Source organism: Exophiala dermatitidis (assembly GCF_000230625.1).
Source record: "Exophiala dermatitidis NIH/UT8656 unplaced genomic scaffold supercont1.3, whole genome shotgun sequence".
Taxonomy (NCBI): domain Eukaryota; kingdom Fungi; phylum Ascomycota; class Eurotiomycetes; order Chaetothyriales; family Herpotrichiellaceae; genus Exophiala; species Exophiala dermatitidis.
This window is the reverse complement of record NW_008751648.1, coordinates 1,577,654-1,601,057: the sequence shown is the minus strand read 5'-3', so window position 1 is coordinate 1,601,057 and position 23,404 is coordinate 1,577,654. Positions and strand designations below refer to the sequence as shown.

The 23,404-nt window shown below is 51.8% G+C and overlaps 6 protein-coding genes across 7 annotated transcripts; 5 read left to right on the top strand and 1 right to left on the bottom strand.

The window, feature by feature from the left end:
* Positions 1–289: 289 nt before the first annotated feature.
* Positions 290–3,632, top strand: HMPREF1120_03566 (mortality factor 4-like protein 1; the record flags this gene model as incomplete). Its single annotated transcript, XM_009157643.1, has 5 exons — positions 290–462; positions 757–1,003; positions 1,039–3,255; positions 3,319–3,412; positions 3,466–3,632. The coding sequence occupies 5 exons, from the start codon at positions 290–292 to the stop codon at positions 3,630–3,632; spliced, it is 2,898 nt and encodes a 965-aa protein (XP_009155891.1).
* A 1,286-nt stretch (positions 3,633–4,918) lies between these two features.
* Positions 4,919–6,085, top strand: HMPREF1120_03565 (uncharacterized protein; the record flags this gene model as incomplete). The annotated part of the gene is made up of 4 exons (XM_009157642.1): positions 4,919–5,141; positions 5,198–5,280; positions 5,350–6,008; positions 6,067–6,085. 4 exons carry the CDS (start codon positions 4,919–4,921, stop codon positions 6,083–6,085), a joined length of 984 nt encoding a protein of 327 aa, XP_009155890.1.
* A 720-nt stretch (positions 6,086–6,805) lies between these two features.
* On the top strand, positions 6,806–10,555 carry HMPREF1120_03564 (uncharacterized protein; the record flags this gene model as incomplete). The annotated part of the gene is made up of 1 exon (XM_009157641.1): positions 6,806–10,555. One exon carries the CDS (start codon positions 6,806–6,808, stop codon positions 10,553–10,555), a length of 3,750 nt encoding a protein of 1,249 aa, XP_009155889.1.
* A 118-nt stretch (positions 10,556–10,673) lies between these two features.
* On the bottom strand, positions 10,674–16,746 carry HMPREF1120_03563. 2 transcript variants are annotated; one of them, XM_009157640.1, is made up of 3 exons: positions 16,497–16,746; positions 11,395–15,856; positions 10,674–11,288 (listed from the first exon to the last, which is right to left on the bottom strand). In XM_009157640.1, exons 2-3 carry the CDS (start codon positions 15,390–15,392, stop codon positions 11,060–11,062), a joined length of 4,227 nt encoding a protein of 1,408 aa, XP_009155888.1. In that variant the 5' UTR covers positions 15,393–15,856; positions 16,497–16,746; the 3' UTR covers positions 10,674–11,059. The 2 variants fall into 2 exon arrangements, with proteins under 2 accessions (XP_009155888.1, XP_009155887.1); XM_009157639.1 differs by having other exon boundaries at positions 11,395–16,746.
* A 169-nt stretch (positions 16,747–16,915) lies between these two features.
* On the top strand, positions 16,916–18,855 carry HMPREF1120_03562 (26S proteasome regulatory subunit N7). Its single transcript, XM_009157638.1, has 2 exons — positions 16,916–17,505; positions 17,558–18,855. Exons 1-2 carry the CDS (start codon positions 17,038–17,040, stop codon positions 18,536–18,538), a joined length of 1,449 nt encoding a protein of 482 aa, XP_009155886.1. The 5' UTR covers positions 16,916–17,037; the 3' UTR covers positions 18,539–18,855.
* Positions 18,856–18,987: 132 nt separating this feature from the next.
* On the top strand, positions 18,988–22,031 carry HMPREF1120_03561 (alanine transaminase). Its single transcript, XM_009157637.1, has 3 exons — positions 18,988–19,403; positions 19,580–20,850; positions 20,921–22,031. Exons 1-3 carry the CDS (start codon positions 19,268–19,270, stop codon positions 21,173–21,175), a joined length of 1,662 nt encoding a protein of 553 aa, XP_009155885.1. The 5' UTR covers positions 18,988–19,267; the 3' UTR covers positions 21,176–22,031.
* Positions 22,032–23,404: the final 1,373 nt, after the last annotated feature.

The window sequence follows — 23,404 nt, the reverse complement described above, 5'->3', positions numbered from 1 at the left end:
GGTCACGACGCGTCGCCGGCAACCAATCGGAGGTGTCTGTTCAACCCGCTCCAAGTCTCCTTTGCACTTTCAACGACCAACTTCGACCATCGAATGCTCCCTTTGACTTCTCTGTCTCCTAAAAACTTCTTTCTGTCTTTCTTCCTGTCTGCCCATGTGATCTTATTGGCGCTGGAGTCTTTCTGTGATCTGGGAGGTGTTGGGGGTCTTTTCGCCTAAAATTGCGTTCAAACCTTGCCTTGCCACCATTGAACAGGGAATTCAGACCATCAAGTCCCACATTGTCAAGATGGCACCCCATTCGAACGAGAGCAAGCCCATGTACCAGAAGGACGAGAAAGCCCTGTGTTTTCACGGTGAGCTGCTCTATGAAGCCAAAGTGCTTGAAGTGCGACGACAAGATGCGAAGGACAAGACCAGTCCCCACGAATATCGGGTCCATTACAAAGGATGGAAGAATACGTGAGTACCATCTCCCTCCACCCATTGGCTTTGTTTGCATCGAAGAGGACGAGGAGCCCGCCCAGCACAATGTTCGTTTTGGCTGCTTCGCCAAGGAGCATGCGCAGGTTAGATATTGTCGCATGTTGAATTGTTGTCAATATGTCTACCTCAGGTTTCTTTCACTCGCGCTTTGCTTTCCTCAACATTCTCATGATCACACTTCCACCAACACCACCCTTCTTAACCATCGCGTCCATCCCTAAACTTCTCTCAATCATCCTGGTTGGCCGATACTGACTCTTGTTCATCCAGTTGGGACGACTGGGTGCCTCAGGATCGCTTGCGCAAGCTTACCGACGACAATCGGGAGTTGGCTGCGAATCTGAAGCGAGAGCTCACTGCCTCAGCACCTAAAGTCGCTCCCAAGTCCACTGGCAAAACCCGCCGTGGACACGGATCAGAGATCGGTTCGGGACGAGGAAGTGAAGAGCGTACGTCTTCTGTTCCTGCTGCTGGAGGCAGAGGATCAAAGCGTGCTCGGGACAACGAGGTTGAAAAGGTTCGTGGTCATATCCACTGTTCACACTTTGAAAGCCCCTTCAAGCCTTTTGTTTTGTGCAATCATCCGGCAAGCAACGTGTTCGCCTGTACGATCTGAAACCTCTTGGACTCTGTGTTGCCGCGTTCGATACGCCCAGTATCCAGAATTCCACCGCACCCTCGATCTGCTTAGACCTCGCCATAATGCCACCTAAGAAGCAGACTGCGCGCGTCAGTGACGGCATAGACAACCAAGGCAGCGCCAGTGGCCCTGGCCAGAAGAGTGGGAATATCGCGAAAGAAGACGGAAACACCAACAATGGAGCTGGCGCGGACATCGATCTCCAGCAGTTCCTGCATCAACCCAGAAGAGCCGCGCTTAAAGCAGCCCAAGCAATCACTGATTCCGCAACCAAGAAGCCTCAAACATCAACTGTTGCGACCAAACCAACCCCGAAAAAGCCAAAGACTGCTGTGCAGAAGAAGTCAGACGTCTCCGGCACTGGCCTTGGTGGACAATCGTCCAAGCAGAGAAAGACAAGCACTGGGAACAAGGGGAAGAATGCTGCAAACACATCTGCCAGTCCTGCAACGGGAAGAGCTCCATCCATTCGCCAACAGATCATTAATAAGAAGAAGAGTGCATCTGAGTTGAAACCAAAGATGTCGGATGACGAGGAGGAAGTGGCAGATAGTGAAGAAGATACTATCTCAGTGGTAGGGGGAAGCGCAAAAGGCCACACTGCCGATGATGATGCCGCCGCCGATGCAAAGGCCACTCGGTATGCCACACGTTCGACAGTCGCAAAAGAATCACCAGTCGCAGAACAACCAACCTCAAATTCGAACGTCCCCGTCAAAATCAAATTCAACCTCAGATCCGCCACTCACAACGCTACCACATCTTCCACCGAACAACTCAAGAATGAGACATCCCGTGATTCTTCTTCAACAATGCATTCCAATCCCAGTGTTTTAGGCACTTCTGGTGCTCCTTCGGCTCGTACTCCAGGTCCTGCGCCATCAACCGAGACTGAGGTTCCAGCTCTTACTTGGAACAAATACCGTCAAGCTTTGCCCGATCCACGCAACGAATTGGCACCGTTGACGATCGACGAGGTTCTTGCGAGGCCCGCTCCAGCCGACGAGCCGGAGTACCTGAGCCGCTCTACGGCAACAGGCCCGGTCAATTGGCACTTTCCTCTCATTGGCGGAACCACTTATCACGAGGCGGCTTCAATCCTAATTGAGCTGTCCCAAGCCAGAGAAGGAGACAGAGAATACCGCCCCGCCGTCGTGCCTCCGCATGGCATCGCCTTTGAGCCCCTTGATCCACCAGGCTCCGGCACTCCTTTCGACGCGCTCAAACATGAAGCTCGCCTGGTCAAGGCACTTCAGCGGAACACCGAGGACACTCTGAGCGGCTGGAATCAAGAACATCTGATGCTTCTTCCCCCACACGTCGTCGATCAACTGGACGTGAGTGTCCTCGAGCAGCTTCCTTTTGCGGTCCTGAAGAGCCAACCAGCCAACATTCTCCAGAAATTGCCCAAGAACAGCTGGTTCTTGGAGAGATTGCGCAAAGAGTGGCTGAAAGAGCAAGTCGCCGCCCAGTTCGCGGCCCTGGGCGGCAGCGATGCGGAGGACGACGATGATGAAGGTGCTGACGCCGGCGATGACTCTGACGCGAACGCTAGCGACGACGATGGCGACACGGACATGGAACCGGAGGTCTACAAAGATGAAGATGCTGACGCTGACGCTGGCGATGACGTTGACACTGGCAACACGTACATGGACCTATCTATGAAAACGGAGTCCGACAGCGAGATGATCGATTCAGTCGTCCCGAAGGAGAACATCCAATTGCAGAAACCCGTGCGCCTGGACTTCACCAAATTGTTTGACCGTCAAGGAGACATTTCCTTGAATCAGACTGATGTGACAAATACTTACTTTCGTTCATTTGGACAGGAGGAGAACTTTCTCACCCGCCCGTCGATCCACATCTCGGTCCCCGATCACCTCAAGAACCTCCTCGTCGACGACTGGGAGAATGTCACCAAGTCTCTCCTTCTAGTCCCATTGCCCAGTCAAGCCCCTGCCAACTACATACTGGACGATTACTACAATGAGGAGAGAAACAATCGACTTGTAGGTTCCGCCGATCTCGAGATCCTCGAGGAATTCGTCACCGGTTTGAAGACCTACTTTGACAAGGCCCTGGGCAAAATCCTTCTGTACCGATTCGAACGAAATCAGTTGCAAGAGGTATGTGTTACAACAATGATTAACCGCATCTGCAGTCTGATACTGATTCCTTTGTCACTGCAGGTTCGTAAGCTGTGGGAATCCGGCAAATACAAGGACTGGGAGGGCAAGGGTCCAGGAGATTGCTATGGTGCTGAGCATCTCACTCGCATGATCGGTATGTTTACTTGCCTGCCTGCGGTCACGGCGCCTTCTAACAGTTTATGTCAGTCAATCTTCCAGAGATCGTTGCTCAGACCAACATGGACGCCGAATCAGTTACTAGATTGAAGCTCGAGCTGAGCAAGTTCACCACTTGGTTGTCCCGCAATAGCTCCCGCTTCTTCTGCGCCAAGTACGAGAAACCCTCGGCCGAGTACATCGAGAGCGCTCGCTAAGCGACACGAGGGGCACACGAGTCAAGCATGCAAAATCGCATCAGGAGAGACAGAACCACACTGAGGATGCTGAAGAGGAGACATGATGGTGGACCTGGCTGCACCAAGTTATTGGTTTGCTTGCGCGCGTGCGTGTCCGCACATGCACACCGCTGCCACGGGAATGCCACTCTCATGGAGAGGTTTAATGTCCGCAGGGCTGCACATTGTGTATTGTTTTGAGTACGACCACAAGCCCGCGAGCGAGGATGGTGGGAGGGAAATGCTCCGCGGCGACCAGCGCTCCGAACAAATAGCGAGACCAATACCAGATTCTCAGTCTAATGATCCCTCGTTTCCCGCATGTAGCCCACGCTTCGTATCTGTTGGTAAGAACGTTCAGTATAGCTACTCGCTCAGTTCGATTTATCGCGACTTCTCTCCTGCTTTTGCATCGTTCACGCTGTACCTAATGGTGCGATGTGCTGTCGCAACCGTATCTCTTCGGTTTCTCTTCCTCGACGTGTAGGAAAGTCCAACCGTTCTAGAACAATAGCAGACCTTCACCCTCCAGTGTGGCAATGTCTTTGGACTTCATGGGAGCTCTTCAAGGGGCATTGGATCAACGGAATCAACATGAACGGTGCGGTGATGTTAGCCAATGGGCAGGCTTAACCCAAAGTAGGCTAATGGTAGAATCTTGGTAGCCATTTAAACCTCCTCGAAGAATAGGCAATACTAGTAGTTTAGCGCTGATACTGCATCATCTCATTGGATATAAAAGGTTGGCTAGAGGGCAATCAGCACGACGCGCTAGCTCTATGAAGCTATTTAGTATGTATGGAGATGCTAACATCTTTTCTACCTATGTTCTATATTGTACTGTCACCAAATCACAAAGTCAGAATTCTAGACGTTTCTCCGGATAGAAGCATCCACTCACCAGATTTACCTAAAGCAAGCTGTTATTCCTGACGATTTCACGAAGTTGACGACCTCGATATTCATACGATATACATCACGAACAGTTTGAAGCTCGCCGAAGGTAAGTGCACGCAGTATTTCCCTGCACCTTACTCCTTGTCGTGATGAGAAACACAGCTGGCACCAGGCTGAGAAGACTTGTACTCTTTGCATGCGGAACAGCTTTCCAAGGCTTATAAGCCGATCATCTGAACTCTTTTTTCAATGACTATCACGTCTCGTATATGCACACTGCGATTCATTTGCTGACACTTGTGTGTGGTAGAATCCCTTTCCGAACCCGCCCTCTCCCTCCACCTCCCGACTAATACTCTCCTTCCACCATGGTTCTACATAACCCGAATAACTGGCACTGGGTGATGAAAGATGCCGCCGGCTGGGCCAAGGATTATCTAGAGGAAGAGTCCAAGAAAGTCTCGGCCGAAGAGAATGGCGTGACAGCCAAGATCACACGACTGATATCTATGGATGGCGATGTGGAAGTGAGCCAGAGAAAAGGCAAGGTTATAACGATATACGATGTGGCACTACAGCTAGAATATGAAGGTATGCATATACTGTCCTCACGATGTGACGGGTTCCATGGCTGACGGTCAGCGCAGGCAAGACAGAGGATGGCACCGATGTCAGCGGCACCATCAAGGTTCCGGAATGCGCATATGACACAGAGCCAGACGAGTACGTTGTATGTTCCCAATGTTTGGCCCCTGAACATTATGTCTGAACGAATTGCTAACGTTTGACCCCCACGCAGTTTGACATAGACATTTACTCGGAGAAGAAGGAGATGCAGCCGGTTAAAGACCTCGTGCGGTCGAAACTGGTCCCTCAACTGCGCCAAGTTTTCGCAAGCCTCGGACCGGCATTGATCAAGGAGCATGGAAAAGACCTTCAGCATGCCCCTGGTTCCAACCCATCTAGTGGTTTCGCCACTCCTACCTGGCATCCTCATAGGGAGCGAACCCCAACCTCTACCGCTCCCACCACAACAACCTCCAGCACCGGCAAGACATCCGTCAACACTACCACAGTGACTGCGAACGATGAGTTTCGGACGACAGCCGACGAACTGTTCCAGACATTCACCGACCCTCAGCGGCTAGCCGCCTTTACCCGCGCACCGCCTCGGGTTTTTGAAGGGGCCAAACCAGGCGGCAAGTTCTCCATTTTCGATGGCAATGTCTCGGGCGAGTTTGTCAGCTTAGAACCGCCCAAGAAGCTTGTGCAGAAGTGGAGGCTGGCGCAGTGGCCGGAAGGACACTACAGCACCCAGGAAATCTTCTTTGACCAGAACGACGTCGACCGTGTGACCAACATGAGAGTCACCTGGACCGGAGTGCCCGTCGGCCAGGAAGACGTGGTGCAGCGGAACTGGGAGGGCTACTACGTGCGCAGCATCAAGCAGACGTTTGGGTAAGTGTTGAGATCAGCTCGGGGATTGTTGAGGGCGGCTTGCTAACATGACATCCAGCTTCGGTACCATTCTTTAGACTACGCCCGTCTGTCCATCAGTCAATTTTGCGATGCATTTCCGGGTGAAAGGGCAAGACTTGGATCTTAAAAGTTGCGCGTATTAACCACCGAGGGTTTGCATTGCAATGGTAGAGGGCTTGATGTGTACTATTTAGACCGTTGGCTGAGGTGAGTCCCACGACAAGCCTGGTCAACACAAAATGAGCCCATGCGAGGATGAATGAAATGAATTCATGCAACACTGCAACTCTTTTTTCCTAGTGTGTAGCTTACCTTATCGTTGTCTCAACTGCAGTCAATTTTGTTTCCTCCACGTTCGCCGGTTTGCTTCAAGTTCGTGTTTGCAGTGGCGCAGGGATCAGGGATCCAGAGGAGTGTGGGAGACTTACGTCATCGAGTGCTCAGCTTCAAGTTCAAGTTCACAGTCATGTTTCTGTTTCCTTTCCCTGCACCGCCACAACTTCTTCCTCTTGATCACCTTCCGACGTTCGAGACTCATTTTAATCTTTTGCTTGTCTCTCCTCTGTCCTCAAGTGAGCTGCACGTTGAAGAAAGGCCTCTCAACTGTCATTGTCCTTGGTCCTCATACCTCTTACAGCATACTTTAGAGCTACCGTCTGTCTTGCCAGGGTATACCACAGTTGCACCGCCGCCCGTGCCACATCCAGCCCTGGGCTTGATCTTGATGAACGGTCCTGGTCCACCCTTGTGACCTAGCCACGGATAGTGCCGACAATATGGCGGAACGAAAACCATCTCAACAAGCCATCAAGGGCGAGGCCAGGCCCAAGGATGATGTGGACCTTGCTACCATCCTCGACGAAACTCAACGTGCAGATCTCACCCTTCTTGTCGCCAACATTACCGAGTCAATGCGGAAACAGATACTGGACAATTTTGATTCGCAGGCCGGACTGGACAAGTCCTTGCTGCGCGAAGGCATGACCGAAGATCAGAAGATGATGGTGGCTGACCCAGCCAATGCCGACGTCTCGGCCTACGACAGAGAACGCAAACTCAAAGAAGAAAGTGAGAAGGATCTGGCCACCTTGAAGATGAAAACCATCAAGAAGCATGTTTTGAAAGCATACGATGAATGGCGCGAGCAAGTCATCCTACGGGTCGGGCAGGTCGTCAACAGTGAGCGAACCGCCAAAGAACAAGTCCAGAAGAACGCTGGCAAGGCCGACATGGCAAGACCCCAGGCGACCGACACAACAGGCAAGGTCATGGATGCCCCGACAAAGACGGCGGCACTGAAATTCAAGGATCTGTTCCCACCGACTAAAACGCCATTGACCAAGCTGCCCATGGACAAGCGGACACTAATACTCCATTCAGTGCTCTTGCTCTTGCTATCTTTGCAACATTACAATGCATATTCCCGTGTGCTCATGTTGAATCTGACGTCGTCTCTGAAACTCCCTCTAAAGACTTTTGAACAGGATGAGTATACTACGGCAAAGGGTCTTCTAGAGGCAGCCAAGGAGATGACGGCGGATGAAGAGAGGCGAAAAAAGGCAGACGAGAACAAGGAGTCAAGAAAGTGGAAGGTTGGCTTGGCCACTGCTGCTGGTGCCGCCATTATCGGCGTCACGGGTGGCCTCGCCGCGCCTCTTGTTGCCGCAGGGGTCGGCTCTGTCATGGGAGGTCTTGGACTTGGTGCCACCACTGCTGCTGCCTACCTTGGCACTGTGGCTGGAAGCAGTGTCGTCGTTGGCGGGTTGTTCGGTGCTTACGGAGGGCGAATGACCGGGCAAATGATGGATAATTATGCACGTGAAGTCGAAGACTTCCAGTTCCTTCCTGTCCATGGCAGCAGCAACAAGAAGACCAGTGAAGATGACAACCAGGGCCCCAAGCAGGCCAGCGAGCATGACCACAAACTTCGCGTCACCGTTGGAATTTCAGGCTGGTTGACTGAAAAGGAAGAAGTTGTCAAACCATGGCGGGTACTGGGCACTGGCGCCGAGGTGTTTGCTCTGAAGTACGAACTGGAAGCGCTGCTAAATTTGGGCAACGCTATGAACGGCATGGTCCGATCGGCGGCCTGGGGCTATGCACAAAAGGAAATTATCCAGAGGACAATTTTCGCCGAGCTGGCAGCTGCACTGTGGCCCATTGGACTACTGAAGGTTGCTAGAGTGATCGATAACCCGTTCAGCGTGGCAAAGAGCCGAGCCGAGAAGGCAGGTGAAGTGTTGGCCGATGCCTTGGTCAACCGCGCTCAGGGTGAGCGACCAGTCACCTTGATCGGATATTCACTAGGTGCCAGGGTCATTTATACGTGTCTTATGAACCTGGCCAAGAGGAAGGAATTCGGCATCGTCGAGAACGCTGTCCTGATAGGCTCTCCCACCCCCAGTGACACCAGCGACTGGAGAGTCCTCCGTAGTGTTGTCGCTGGGAGGCTCGTCAATGTGTTCTCTGTCAACGACTATATCCTGGGGTTCATGTACCGCACATCAGCTATCCAGTTTGGTGTCGCCGGTCTGCAGAAAGTCGAAGGGCTCAGCGGCGTTGAGAATTTCGATGTGTCCGAAGATGTCAACAGTCATCAAAGGTATCGATACCTGATCGGAGCAATCCTCAAAAAGATCGGCTTCGAAGATATCGACATGGCTGCGGTCGAGGAGGAACAGCAGGCGCTCTTGAAGCTGGAGGAGGATGAAAAGAAGCAATCACTCCTGTCGCAGCGCAAAGCTTTGCAACGTCGTGAGTCGACGGGCGGAAAGCAGGACGAGGCCGCCGAAGCAGAGGCTGAAGCCGATGAACTGGAGCAACAGGTTCAGGACCAGACACAGAAGAGCTTGGTGACAAGAGCCATAGAGTACTTCTATGTCCCCAGTGTTCCGAGCACTAAGGAAACAGAGAAGACTGTGGCAAATTTGAAAGAGGCCGGACGAGACCCGGGTCAAGCAGGCAACATCGCTGGCCAGACAGCTCAAGCCGCTCAAGACTCTACTCAGAGCTATGCGTCAAGATTATACAAGAGTTTGCCTAGCATGCCGTACGCGAATCGGCCGACTCAAAGGACCCAAGCACGAGACACTGCTGGGCAAGCTACCAAGGCCGCGGACGGGGTTGGCGCTGAGGGTCAAGACAAGAGCAGAAACTACGTTAAGCAAGCCTCGTCATATTTGCAGTCGTTGCCTAGCAGCATGCCGTCGTTTCCCAGAGGCGGCAGCAGCAGCAATAAGGCCAAAAGCCAAACCGCAAAGTCGCCTGTGCCGCCTTCTCAGGGGCCCGCCACCACCGCTGTTGACTCTGCTAAAAGCGGAGCAAATAGTGCTGCCGCTGCGGCCAAAGACACCGCGGGCATTGTGTCTGACACTGTGACACCGACGGTACGAAACGCATTAGATCCGAAGGACAACCCGGCCGTGAAATCGGCAACCCGCGCCGCTGACAAAACACCGATCATTCATCAAGCCAAAGACCGTACACCTGCACCTGTGAAGAACACAACAGAAGAAGTTTCTGACGCCGTGGGCACAACTGCGCAAAATGCAGGTCAGACGGTGCAAAGGGGACTTGATACCGCAACTGGCAAGGCAGGCGAAGCAGGTCAGGCGGTGACAGGAGCAGCTGCGCAGGATAGCAGCAATGCAGATCCCGGTAAGGGTGCTGGTGCCGCTCAGAGCTATACCTTGCGAGCAGCGGCGTATCTACCCAACCTGAACGTCAGCATGCCGAGTCTTGGATTCGGTGGAAGCGGCGCAGGCGCACAGGCAGGCCTAAAGGAGAACAGAGTCAAGCCTCCGAAACTCGAGAAGCGGCCGTCAGGTCCGGCTTCAGTTCTATCTTCTTCAAGACCAGATCTAACCAAGACACCATCTGGCACACGGACACAAAGGACAGGAGGAGTCAAATCTCCTCTTCCGAAACTTAACAGAGCTCCTCCATCCCGTTCCAGTGGTACTGGTAGTGGAACAGGAGTCAAATCACCTCCAAAGCTCGACCGTCTTCCCTCCGGCATCAAGTCTCCGCCAGCCAATCTCGAGCGTCTGCCATCAGGTGTGAAACCTCCTCAACCTCCCAAACTCGACCGTCTTCCGGCTGGACCTAACAAATCTGCATCTGCAATTGCATCACCATCACCTGGCATTCAAACTCCACCCACGTCTGTGCCATCACCCAGCTTGGGGGCCGGTCGAGGCGGCGGTCTTGCTTCACAGGCCCAGTCCCACGCGCAGTCGCAAGTCGACAAATTGCGTGTCGGCTCACCGGCGTCTGCGTCTCTGCCGAAACTACCGCCGCGAAGACAGAGCTCGAATCAGCAGCAGCAGCAGCAAAGTCGAACTGAAGGAGGAGGAAGCGGTAGTGGTGGTGGTAGAGGAGGTGGTGCCAGTGCAGCCAATGTTCTTCCCGCAGTTCCTGGCGCAGACATGCTCAAGCATGCCGCCACCGACGCCGCCAGTGAGACCGTGAAGCAAGGGAGTGATATGCTTTCCGGGATGGGACGGGCCGTTGGCTTCGGGCGATGAAAATCACTCGGTCTTTGTCCTCGTCATCTATGCGTGTACACTATGTATTATAATAGGTAGGTAGGTATGTTGGACTACAGTAAATGGAAAACTACCCAAACCAATGGCGAAGAGAAAATGAGGATTTACATTTGCTTCATGGACCACTGCAGGCAGCCAGCGAAGTTCAGCTGTGCTACTTACTAGGTACTGGCCAGTTTAAAGGCCGCCTGTCAGATGTTGAATACTATGGATGAATGCGTGGCATGATCTTCAGATTCAGACAGCATTAAAAACACGCTGAACGTGCGCACTCTACTGGAGTATGGCGCCAGGACTGGCGTAAGGGCTGTTCCTTCGTGCCTCCGGCATCGAGTAATCATACAACTTTTCCCTGACAATGTGTTTCCCTCCCGTGCCAACTGCCCCGGCCGTACTAGTACAAATTTCTGGGCTAGCCTACCATTCAATCACCCATTCTTGCATGGGCAGATTGGCTATCGACCTCAGTTTTCGGTTTTCATTTCAACCGCCCATGATAGCCTTTCCAGCCTCCTGCCTGGATTCAGACGCATATTTTCGAATATGCTGCTGCACTTGTTCCTTGAACGCGACTTCATCCCAATAGTAGTCCAGCGTCACAGTGGTGTTGATCGGGTCCGTAAACTCGGGGACGAGAAGAAGACCAAACACCGTATCCAACACTTGTTTGTTGGTGGTGTCGACAGTCCAATTTCGGTCAAAGATGGAGTGGCTGAGATGGAGACAACAAAATATTAGTACGATGGACTCCAAGGTTTGACAAAAACGACGGCACAAACCTGTAAGGGTAAAAACAGTTGCAGATGGAAAAGACTTACCAGATACGCCCGTGGCGATTAATGTTGGGGTGAAAGATGCGAGTGAGGAATCTCCCACTCGGGGCTCGAAGTGGATAATGCTCGCCCATGTCGAGGTAGAAGACGAACGTCCCTCCTTCATAAGACGACTCATCAGGCCCTTCAAGCACGATTTTCCAAAATGCCATGTTGCTTTCCGACACATAAACGTCGTACGAGGGGTGTGGATGGCTGACTATGTCTTGGATCTCCTGCAACAGTCTGCGTGACCGGACTGAAGGATTTGTCGCATGGGGCTGATTGTTGACCGAATCAGACCTACCGGTTCTCTGAGACTGCGCAGCAATATGTACAAAGCTGTCGTTGACTTTCGGGTGAGTTTTGCGTGCAGGATACTCGTCGTTGGTGACATGATCCGGTTGGGCGACTTGGTCCGCAGAGGAATAGTGGTCCGACGGTTGATTGATCGGTGGTCTCTCGTCAATGGAAAGAACAGGCTCGAGCTCGCACAGAGCAGCCGCCTCTTCGATTGTCTTCGGGGAAAACTTGTACCCAGCCGTGAGATATGACAATAGCCGTAGGTCTAGCGTGCTAGACGAATCGCTACTTATGGAAACCGAGTCTACCACCACCCGTCGCTGTCGAAACATCTGGCAAACGGCCGAATGTGTCAACTTCGAGCCGGTATCCTCGCCATCCGACAAACATATGATTCTCTTCGCAGCATCCGGATACTGTTGAGCCACTTCTTCCATGTGGTCGGAAGCTAGGGCCAGAGCGTCCCAAAGTGCAGTTTTACCACGACCTTCCATCTTCTCGACGGCGCGACGGAAGTTCTCAACAACATCGGTCAGCTTCTGGGACATCTTGGCTTTTGTGCCAAATGTCACCAGACCAACTTGCGTTGGAAAACTGTACGCAATCAATCGATTGATGAGGGCATCGAAAACCTGCTTGGTTACAGCCATCCTGCTGTACTTGCCTTGCTTTCGTCTCTTGTTCAACTCTTCCTGCTCCGGAGGGATATAATCTTCCATACTGACCTTAAGAATTCGGTAGTTTCTTGCACTGTCGCCACCCACGTCCGAGACAGCTGATCGACCGTGCCTCGAATCCTTTCTGCTAGCGTACAATTTTTCACACTGCTGAATCTTGCAACGAGAACGCATTTGGAGTACAGGCGAAAGGTAATCCCACGCTTGGTGTGGAGTTTTCTGCCAAGTGTCGTCGCCAGGAAGACGATGGACTGTCCACGGGCTGACATCCTGGGGTGGTACGGAGCGACCGACATTTTGAGTATGAAAGCGCGCGTACCGGAAGCAAATCGACTCAAAAGTCAATCCTGAGTGTAACGGCACCCAGTACTTGAACAATTCTTTGTTCTCATTAGACCCTTCGTAAACTCGGACTAGGCACATCTCGCCTTTACCCGTAGGATCATCTGGGCCACCATACTCCTCGGCATTGAGAAGTGTGACAGAGATGGTTTCGTCGCTAGAAACTCCCCATTGCAACAGGTCATCATCAGAACAGGGCAACAAGGCACCCCTCAAGTGCAAAAGAAACCTAGTGTAAAGACCGCGGAGGCCACGAAAGACAATCTTGTGCAAATCTACAAGACTTGCGGATGTATTGACCTCTCGAGTAAAACTGACCGACGGTGCAACGAAGTGTACACGAACTGTGGGTCGCCCGCTCGAGGATCTTAGGCGTTTTCGAGCAGGGGGAATGGACTGGACAACATCTTCAGCCTTCACCCACGCCTCGATCTTCACGGCTAAACCGTGGTCGTAGCTCAACTGAGTGTCTGCAACGGGAAGGCCGGTGAGAGGCGAGGTCTGGCTGATGCGATACCATCTTTCAATGGCCTTTCTCTCGAAGATGGTCCCATCTGTTGTCACCACAGGGTCTTCGAAAAGGACCCGGGTGATGGGGCAAAGGTATTCGTGCGGGATATCACAAACGTCTTCAAGCTCAGTCGTTGTCTGTGATTGAGCAGCTGCTGGACCAGATGGGATAGGATCTCCGTATGACCAGGAGATTTCCGTGGGAGTGTAGCCGGGTTCAAAGGCGCTAAACACCAAAAAATCAGCCAAGGCTTGACTATGGCGCTTCAGTCCAGCCAGGATTCTCCTGAGCAACTGGATATCAACTGAGGCCGATGCCTGAAAATGAGGAAGAGATGGGGCTGTCGGCACTGCATTGTGCTGAGTTCTAATCAAGTGCTCGATATGACGACGCGTCACGGTGATCCAATACGCAAGAATGTCGTGGGCGTTGGCACCATGTTCGGACGCATCATAGAGAAGTGTCCCCAACATGTCATTGAAGCACTCATGGTGACACAGCCAGGACTTCATGTCCTCAAAAGTAATATCGCTATCGTCATACTCGAGCAAAGATTCATCGATGGGACGCGGGTACTCAACTTCATTCTTCAGCTCGTAGAATGTTGTACCACGATTCATGGATTGGCTGCAGTCAACACAGAACATAAGCATTTCCGTAGGAAAAGTTTCCTTGCGGCGGTAAGTCGCACTAAACAAATCGAAAACGTTTGTGCCATCCTGCTTTCGGCCCTCAATGATCGGTCCCAATTGCTGCATCACAATGGTAACGTCTATATTCTCCTCCAGTCCGGAGAGGGGATGAAAAACTGCATGCTCGCGACCAGGCCGAGCACACGGAGCATGCCCAGTGTAAACTGCCAAGTTTCCATTGCGGTCAAGAGTTAAGCTGGGTGCCTTTGCACGTGGCAGCTGGTTGGGTGACACAACAACGGCCGGAGTCCCTTCGCACAGCGAAGCGAGAAACGATATGTCAGCAGCGAGTTCTTTCATGTCAAAAGGGTTTCCACGTGAGCCACGGGCGTCTCGCAGCTTGGCCGCAAGAAGATGGCCTTGGTAGTAGGGCGCCTCGCGTAGGCCACCCCCATACAAGAGGGCCACGCGCAGTTTTGATGAGTTTGACTCTCTTAATTCCTCGAGATTGCAGGAAGGGCTATGCTTGAGCAGTTGAGAGTCTGAGAAGACTTTGAAGACGTCAAAGACCGCTCGATCGACCAAGCCCACGTTTGTCAGAACCGGGCGTGTAACTATTTCCATGGTTTTGACATCTTTCATATCAACAGTATGGTAGTTTGTGATGTAAGGGATGCTACCCTGCAAGCCCATCAGGTCCTCGGCGGTACCCTGTCGCTCGGAAGCGAGATTTTTCGCCTGATAAAGGATGAAGCCCAGAACCAATCTCGCTCCCTCGAGGCAACGGCGTGAGTCTCCAGCAACAAGTTTGAAGGGGATCAGTTCTTCGCACACCGCAGCCAGGCTTTGCACCAATGCAGCACTTTCGAAGGGTAGCAAAGTCTTGCCATCCATCAGGATATGCGTTGCACGGACTGCTGGGGGAAATTGTGTAAGATAGTGAACGATTTGCAACACCCCATTTTTGCGTATATCATCGAACTCTTCAGAGCCAACGACATGCGCAAAGACGCGGAGCGAAGCCAGAAAAGCGGCCATGCCCCGATCAGAGTGACCTGCTGGTAAATTCCAGTGCTCGGCGGCTGCGAACATTGCATTCTTCCCCATGGCTTTACCTTCCCTAGCAGAAGATTTTCTCTTAACGGCATACAAGGTGACCACTCCATCGACCTCAAGCTCGCACAGTCGGCTGCTTTCGAGGGTTAAGTCAAGATTGCCCATGTTGAGGGGACTCTCGACCGTATGGAGGTCAAGTTGTGGAAGAGAAGGCTTATCGACCTCCGGCAAGGTTGGGTGATCCTTCCCGTGTCTCTTTCTGGCGCAGATCGCGACTATTGGAAGCCGGGTGTATACCCTGCTTCCTCCTGCACCACCTATGCAAGACGCAACTTTCGACCGGTGAAGACATTCCTCAAAACGATCTGACAATGCAGCCATCAGATCAGAATGGGCCATCGACTTCAGTTTAAGCTGTTCGACAATCCCAGTTCCAGAGACAACCAATAACTGTCGCGAGAAGAGCTGGTTCACGGATTCCATTGCGTAGCAGGATGTCGGACAATCGTAATCAACTCCGCCATGCAGGCATTGAGAATGTACCACATGCCCGCAGGGCAGGTCTACCCGGCGAAGAAGGTAGGCGCCGCAAGGGGAAGAAGAGTCCTGGATTTTGTGGGCGATGAGTTGTTCAGAGCACTGTGCGCAGGCATGGTGAAGAGGAAGACCTGGCGACTCGAAAGTGCACTCCTGGTTGATGTGGCCATGGCATGAAATCTTCTCCCAGATCCCTCTCTTTTCTAGTAGTTCGGCTAGGCGGCAGTTGCATTCATCATCTGCTGGGGGATTTTGTGCGACCAGTGAGGTCTGTAGGTGCTCTGCGATTTCTTCTCCGATCTGCCCCAGGGTTGCGGATAGTGGATAGCGCCGGCCACCATCAAGGAGCGGGATTTGCCCGTGATCGTGGGTTCGCTGCGCCAGCTCGGGTGTGATGACACGAATCTGGACTGTACGTTCAGTGTCAGCTTTGTCGATATCGCTGCCGGTATGACTACTGTCGTTGTCGCAAGGAGCAGCTGGGAAGACGATGAAGAGTATCTCAGAGCCAGTGAGAACCTCCTGGATGATATCGTCCGGTTCGATCAGGAAACCATCCTCGGAGTTCAAGCAGAGTCTGAGGTGCTCTGGTTGGGTACTTGACGGCAAGGTGCAGCGTTTTGAGGCACGCCGAAGGACCTCTTGGAAGAGGTGCTCGAAAGTGCGGCTGCCATCGAATGGAACCACCAGCGAAAGCGTATCACCGTTTGGCGGGCGAAGAACCACCTTGTAAGGAGCCATTTGCGGAATCAATCAAGAGATGGAAAGGCAGAAGCAATAGAAAAACAAATTGGCGGGAAAGCTGAAGGTTGGAAGAGGGATTTTAACAGGGAACATAGAATATTCCAGTGAACAGGAATAGTGAAAAGAGCGTAGTATAACGCATGAGGCGGTAGGAAACGCTGGCACAGCACAGCTGTATAAACTAACCGTGGGTCTGCCATCGGGCCAAGGCAGCAGGCAGTGAAAGACAGGCGACGAGATGAGGATCTTATTGTTAAGGGACCAAAAAAAGAGGTTATGCTGTAGCACTCTGCAATACATACGCACATTCTCACGCTGTTGGTGCAAGTTGTCGTGCGTTCCTGCTCTAGAAGTTCACGCCAGCATACGTCGCACGAGGGATTTGAGTCGAGTAATCCTCCTCTAAGGGAATGGACAGACCAGTCGCGTCAATAGTAAGTTTATTATGAGTCCAGTCGTACGCGAGACCATCAAGGCGATATCAACTGTCGCGGCGTGCATACTGCAAACTGGTAAGGCAGTGAGTGGAAAGAGGCACGAAGGAGGCAGAAAGGAGAATGGGTTTGATGATTGATTTCAAGTCCCTGCCAGCCAAAGTGAATGCACAATATTTGACGTCGGTTGTACAATGATCCGCTGTAGTCTCTCTTGGGCGGATCACTGGCACCGCGATTACATCTGCTAAGCTTGGCATCGAAGCGCGCAGGCTGGTATTCGACTGCGTACTCGCATTGCCTCTTGCCGGTGGTACTGTACATACAACCTAACACCACCTCACCATCTCCAAGCCTCATATTCCTCGCTACCTGACCTCTACCACGTCCTCTAACGCGCCTTAGCCTTCATCATGGGTTCCGATTCACAGTTCATAAAATACCCGGATCTCACCCTTGCCCAGCACATCTTCTCTCTTGGTATAACGCCTCGGACGCCGCAAACAGCGTCTATCAACTACATCCAGAATGCAATCAAGGAACATAAGATGGCGCCGTTATATAGGCACCTCGCTCACCCCATCGAAGGTGTTCTCAACTCCGTCGGAGAAAGCTCAGCGCAACCTGCGAACCCTCCCTTGAAGGCCCCATCCCGCCGGACTTCTCTTGTTTCCAGTAACCTACTCCCATCTAAGAAGCTCCTGTCTTCGGGTATCCTACCCTGGGACGAGGCACTGTATGAGCAGCTCAAGGCAGACAATGAGAAAGAGCTAGAAGAGTATCAGAAGGAGGAAGAAGAGGCCGAAGAGAAGGCTGGCGAGACTGAGGTGCAGGCGGCTCGGAGCAAACGCGCGGAGTTTTGGGCCCGTGTTGGTGACAAGGCAAGTTTCCCATTCAAATGGACAGGAGTAAAAATATTGACTGAGGCTTCAGGATAAAGCAATTGCAGCCTACGAGACTGTCTTCGACAAAACCGGCCCGTTAGGAACCAAGATCGACATTGTTCTTGCCATTATCCGGATCGGCCTATTCTTCAATGACAAGGCGTTTGTGAAGAAGCAAGTCGAGCGTGCAGACATACTGGTGGAGAGTGGCGGTGACTGGGACAGAAGGAATCGATTAAAGGCGTACAAAGGCCTGCACCTCCTCACCGTCCGATCCTACAATCTCGCTGCACCTCTGCTGCTTGACAGCCTCTCCACTTTCACGAGTTACGAACTATGCAGCTACTCTTCACTGGTCGTCTACGCAGTTCTCGCGGGCTCACTGTCGCTCAAGCGTGTGGATTTCAAGGCTAAGGTTGTGGACGCGCCCGAAATCAAAGCCATTCTGGGGAATAATGAAGAGAAAGCACCGGGGGCAGACGAAGAAATGAAAGATGTGTCTTCGGCCACGGCCGAACGTGCTTCTGGACTGGTGAATTTGAACACTCTGGGGACCGGTTCGGCGGTGGAATCGCAGACCGAGGCACCAATGGATTTCTCGTCTCTGGCAGGACTGGTGAACAGCTTGTACAGTGGCAATTACCGCAACTTCTTCCTTGCCCTGGCGGCGGTGGAAGAGAACTTCTTGACGCAGGACCGATATCTGTATGAGCACCGGGCCTGGTTTGTCCGCGAGATGCGCCTGCGGGGTTACCAACAACTCCTGCAGTCATATCGTGTAGTGGGCTTGGCCACCATGGCCCAAGCATTTGGGGTCAGCGTGGATTTCTTGGACAGAGATCTGGCCAAGTTTATCGCGGGTGGTCGAGTGAGCTGTACCATTGACCGAGTGCAGGGGGTAATTGAGACGACACGTCCCGATGACAAGAACAAACAATATGCCGACGTGGTAAAGCAGGGAGATGCGCTTATCACCAAGTTGCAGAAATATGGCCAGGCTGTGAGACTACGAGGCAGCGAGCGAGCATAGAGTCGAAGCATAAATCAGGATCTCATCGGCGTGTGTTCATTTCAGCGGACGGCATACAGGCGGGCGAAGATGCGTCTGGCGTTGAAGGGTTTTGGTACAGAAAAGGCTGCGTCTTGACACGTTGACTCTGTAGAGAATGCAAATTGCCAGGCAAGCATGGTCTTCATTTGGGCGACGTAAGTAGCAGAGAGTCTACAGGCCTACCAGCACTACCTAGTAATACTGTACCTTTTGTCGTTTCTAGATGTGTTGTAATAGTACATCAAGTCGTAGGTGTGGTTAATCGCAGGGGTTCCATAGGCGCAGGGAACCCCCACCACACCTACCTAGGCAATAATCCATCAGCGATAAGATAGAGAAAAAGAACAACACGAAATTCCCTCTCGGAGTCATTAATCCCTGCGCTTGGATCATCGGCGCGGCCCCAGATCCGCCCAGCATTTCTCTCCGTGCCTCTCAGCTGTATCCACTGGCGATCTGAGCGATGCCATGGCACGCCCACAAATTATTCTTGTTTGCGTCAAACACTGGCAGACCAACACCCACTGGCACACAGCTAACCGCAGTCCAATCCTCCTTCCGACTAGCGAGAAGCCAGTGCAGCCTGCTTTTGCTCTGGCCCTCGTCGGTTGAGCACCCGCACCGAGAAGCGCCGTCGAGACCTCCGCGCAAGTCCCCGACAAACTGATCTAGAACCCCACCGCGGGTGTCCTCTACCATCTCGACGAAATGCGCCCATTTCAGCCCTTGAGGGCGTCTGCGGTATTGCTGCGTGCCCAGCGCCTCTCTTCTGATCTGGCAACAGCCTGCAAATCTGTGACGACGACTGCGTCTTGTTCCTCCTCCTTGCCGGCTCATTCTCGAGGTAAGAAAAAGCAATGCGGCGCTGTCGTTCCGTGGCCTGACAACTGCTGTGCCGCGGTGGTGCACGCGACCTGGTGACTCAATGACCCCCATGTTTGCTTCTTCCCCGACTTATTCTCTGCCGACATGACTGGGGCCGATATGAAACTCACGACTGACATAAAATATCATGTGCAGTACCCCGTTCCTCGACCAGACTCAATCTTCCTCCAGGCCGCCGCAATATGTCTTCCACTCCCCGCCTGCGTAGTCTTCACGTCGACAACATCAACCCCTACGTGAAGAATGCCAGATATGCGGTCCGTGGAGAACTCGCCATCAAGTCAGAGGAATACCGCCATCAGTTGATGCATGGCGACCCTCCCACTCCACCAGAGTCTCCGTTGCCTTTCGACAGTGTTGTTACCGCCAACATAGGTAACCCACAACAGCTTGACCAGAAGCCCATTACATTTTTCCGGGAAGTTCTTGCGCTGCTTGAATACCCGGCGTTGTTGGGGAATGAGGAGGCCCTGAAGTCGAGTTTCGGCTACAAGCAAGATGCTATAGACCGTGCTCGCTGGTTACTAAAACAGGTGGGATCCGTGGGAGCGTATTCGCAGTCTGCGGGTGTTCCTGGCATACGACAGTCAGTTGCGAATTTTATTGAACGCAGGGATGGCTTCCCTGCTGTCAAGGACGACATCTATCTATGTGCTGGCGCCTCGTCCGGAGTCAACACCCTGTTCAACATTATCTGCGCGGGTCCCAAGACCGGCGTGCTCGTGCCTATACCCCAGTACCCGCTTTATACTGCGACTCTCGCCATCATGAACGCACGCTGCGTGCCATATTACCTGAAAGAGTCTCATGCATGGGGCACAGATATTGCCATCATCAAGAAGGCATACGACCAAGCCGTCAGCGAAGGTACCGATGTCCGTGCCATAGTCATCATCAACCCTGGAAACCCTACCGGTGCTTCTCTGTCGGAAGACGATGTCGAGGACGTCATCAAGTTCGCCGCAGAAAAGAACCTTGTCATCATAGCGGATGAGGTCTACCAAACCAATGTCTTCATTGGCAAGTTCCATTCGTTCAAGCGTGCTTTACGGACAATGCAACAAAGAGAACCAGGCAAATATGATACTGTCGAACTTGCATCGCTGCACTCGGTCTCCAAAGGGGTAGTGGGAGAGTGCGGACATCGTGGAGGCTATTTCGAGCTCGTTGGGTTTGACCCGGAGGTGGAAGACGAGATCTACAAATTCATCTCGATTCAACTCTGTCCGCCTGTGATCGGTCAGTGTCTTGTGGAGCTCATGGTAAACCCGCCGAAGCCGGGCGACCCGAGTTTTGAACTTTACGATAAGGAGTACAACGGTATCAAGAACGGCTTGAAGGAGAGAGCCACCGCGCTGTATGAGGCGTTCAAACAGATGGAAGGCGTGGAAGTCGGTGAACCACAGGTGAGTTTTGCTTGAGGTCCAGCAATTGGCGGTGTTCTTCACCTGTGGACGAACTAACGCTCTTTTTCAGGGTGCCATGTATCTCTTCCCCACGATCCATATACCGCCCAAAGCATGCGAAGCAGCGAAGAAGGCAAACCGCAACCCTGACGAGTTCTACTGTCTCCGACTCCTCGACGCCACGGGAATCTGCGTTGTACCCGGATCGGGTTTCGGTCAGGAACCTGGCACTCTGCACTTCCGGACCACCTTCCTTGCTCCGGGCACGGATTGGGTCAGTAGGTGGACAAAGTTCCACAAGGAGTTTATGGACCAGTATCGTTGAAAAGGTGCCCTGTGATGCATCATGTGCTTTCAAATCATTGTCTACGAATCGTCTGATCGTCAAGCCAGCCGGGTTACGGCGTCGGTGGAAATTGCGTGCATTTCGCTTTGAATGAGAGCCTGTCCGATAGCGGCTCGTTGAAGCTGCTGCGTACTAGCTATGTACAAGCACACGAAATATGTGTTGGATTCTTGCGGGACCCCAAAAGTGTGCCTGGCCAGTCACTTTTGAGGAAAACTTTCAGTAATGCATGCGCGTATAGTCCATAGCCGTCAATGCATTCTTCAAGTTCGTCCCAGAATAACCGGTCCCAAGCGACTAGTACGCCGTATCGCGGTGATGGCTCTGCCTTAACTTGAAGCTTCTCAGACAGCATTCCGAGTCCTCCTGTCCCGGCCCGGCGGTATCCTGGCGCTGCCGCGTCTCTCACCGGAGCCTTGCTCACATAATCCCATCCATGATATCTGAATGCCTTGCTTCAAGTTCCTCCATGACGGTTCTTGATCGTGCAACCCGCTAACAATCGATACGGTTCTATTTGGAGTCAGGCATTCCAGTTCGCAAATCGCAAAGACGTGTAAGCGGTCTCCCCTTGCACAACGGCTCACCGAACCCAAGCAGATCTATCCAGGTCTGTGGCTCTTCACGCCGCTGCCAGCGGTCCCTTGAGTCGGTGTACTATCAAACCTCCCTTATTAGGTACCTAGGTAGCTACTGCTGTGGGAGGTCTACGATTATCCGTTCCCTGATAAATGCCGGATGCCAGTCAATAGTCAAGTTGCTAAACAGTAGTAACAAGGCAGGTGCGCCTACCAGGCGGAGCCCCAGCATTATTATAAACATGCGAAATCTTTGCTCTCTCTACTTTTCTAACGCCTTATGATAGGACAAACCGGCAGAACCAATTGAGAGACTCAAGCTGCAAGCCATACATCCCTAGGAGTGCAGCTCACGCCAGCAGCTTCACTCCAATATTGCCAGTAAGATCTCATTGAACCCATAACAAATACTGACCACTACGCTTTCCCAATTGGCTGGAGCCCGGAACCTTCCTGGACCAACGTTGTCTCTCACAGGCACGGCCGATGTCAGGCCGGGCTACATAGTATATTGCACTTCCGGCACGTTACATAATAGCCGGAATTAAACTTGTCGGGTCCTGTGCAGCCTTACAACCATTATGGGTCTGCACAGTTTGCCAAATGGTGAGAACCTAATACTATTGTACTCAGCCATAAAAGAGCCTACCTCCCTCGACGTATGTAGGCCGACACAGCGCGAAGCCCCTAATATATAAAACTTCAAACAGTCAAATGGTAATGAATACACATCTACATTCTACTTAGGCCGACTAGTATTGTTGGTAGGCTAGTTACATACTTAGATAGTAGTAGGTGCTTGCCCCCTATAGGGTTAACTAAGTATTAAACTATATTAATACGGTTTCTAAATAGTTTAGGGTTCGAGAATATAGGCCCGACTCGATTCGGAACCGGTTCGGGGGCGGTTCGAAACCTTATAAGTTAGGTTAGAGGGTTTAAGGAAGTAATATATAGGCTATAGTAGGTAAATCAAAACTAGATTAAGAGTATAGGCCCCCCCTCCTCCCCCCTCCCTAAACCCTAGATCGATATAGTATATATCAATACTATATTAATACATATCGAAACCGTTTAGAGAATCGAGTACCGTTCTACTATAATTCTAAACTAATTCGAAACCGATTCGGAATCGATTCGAACTTGGTTCGGAACTGTTCACGGGTTTAAGCCTATTAAGACTATACTACTTAAATTCTAAGTCTCGATTATATCTACTAGTATATATATGCCTTCTAAGCGAGGGCGAGACGTATACTACTAGTATACGCCTTATAAAGGCGGTTTTCTCGAGAGCGAGCTTTTCTCTAGAGAAGGTGGAAGAGTCTACGTAGTCCTAAATAGGAACTAGATCAGACTATAATAGAATTATTATTATAAATACCTTTCTAATTACATATATGCCCTCCTATAAAGAATTGATCCTATATTAATCCTATATCGATGCTATATTAACCCTACTCCGATCCTAATCCGATTCTACTAGAGAATCACTTATAGACTAAATAACGTATTATAGATCACGAGAGGATCACGAGAGGATTACTATATAGATCGCTATAGGCTAACTAGCGTATCGAGAATTACTTCTTAACTTAATTAAAAATAAAAATTTAAATTAAATTAAATT

Excerpts from the sequence above, each read along its gene's own strand:
- HMPREF1120_03562 (XM_009157638.1), top strand. The coding sequence starts at position 17,038 with ATGGGTTCCGATTCACAGTTCATAAAATACCCGGATCTCACCCTTGCC. Across the intron at positions 17,506-17,557 it reads GGGCCCGTGTTGGTGACAAG|GATAAAGCAATTGCAGCCTA; the intron begins GCAAGTTTCCCA and ends CTGAGGCTTCAG.
- HMPREF1120_03563 (XM_009157639.1), bottom strand. The coding sequence starts at position 16,187 with ATGGCTCCTTACAAGGTGGTTCTTCGCCCGCCAAACGGTGATACGCTT. Across the intron at positions 11,289-11,394 it reads AATCGCCACGGGCGTATCTG|CCACTCCATCTTTGACCGAA; the intron begins GTAAGTCTTTTC and ends TCTCCATCTCAG.
- HMPREF1120_03561 (XM_009157637.1), top strand. The coding sequence starts at position 19,268 with ATGCGCCCATTTCAGCCCTTGAGGGCGTCTGCGGTATTGCTGCGTGCC. Across the intron at positions 19,404-19,579 it reads CTTGCCGGCTCATTCTCGAG|TACCCCGTTCCTCGACCAGA; the intron begins GTAAGAAAAAGC and ends TATCATGTGCAG. Across the intron at positions 20,851-20,920 it reads TGGAAGTCGGTGAACCACAG|GGTGCCATGTATCTCTTCCC; the intron begins GTGAGTTTTGCT and ends GCTCTTTTTCAG.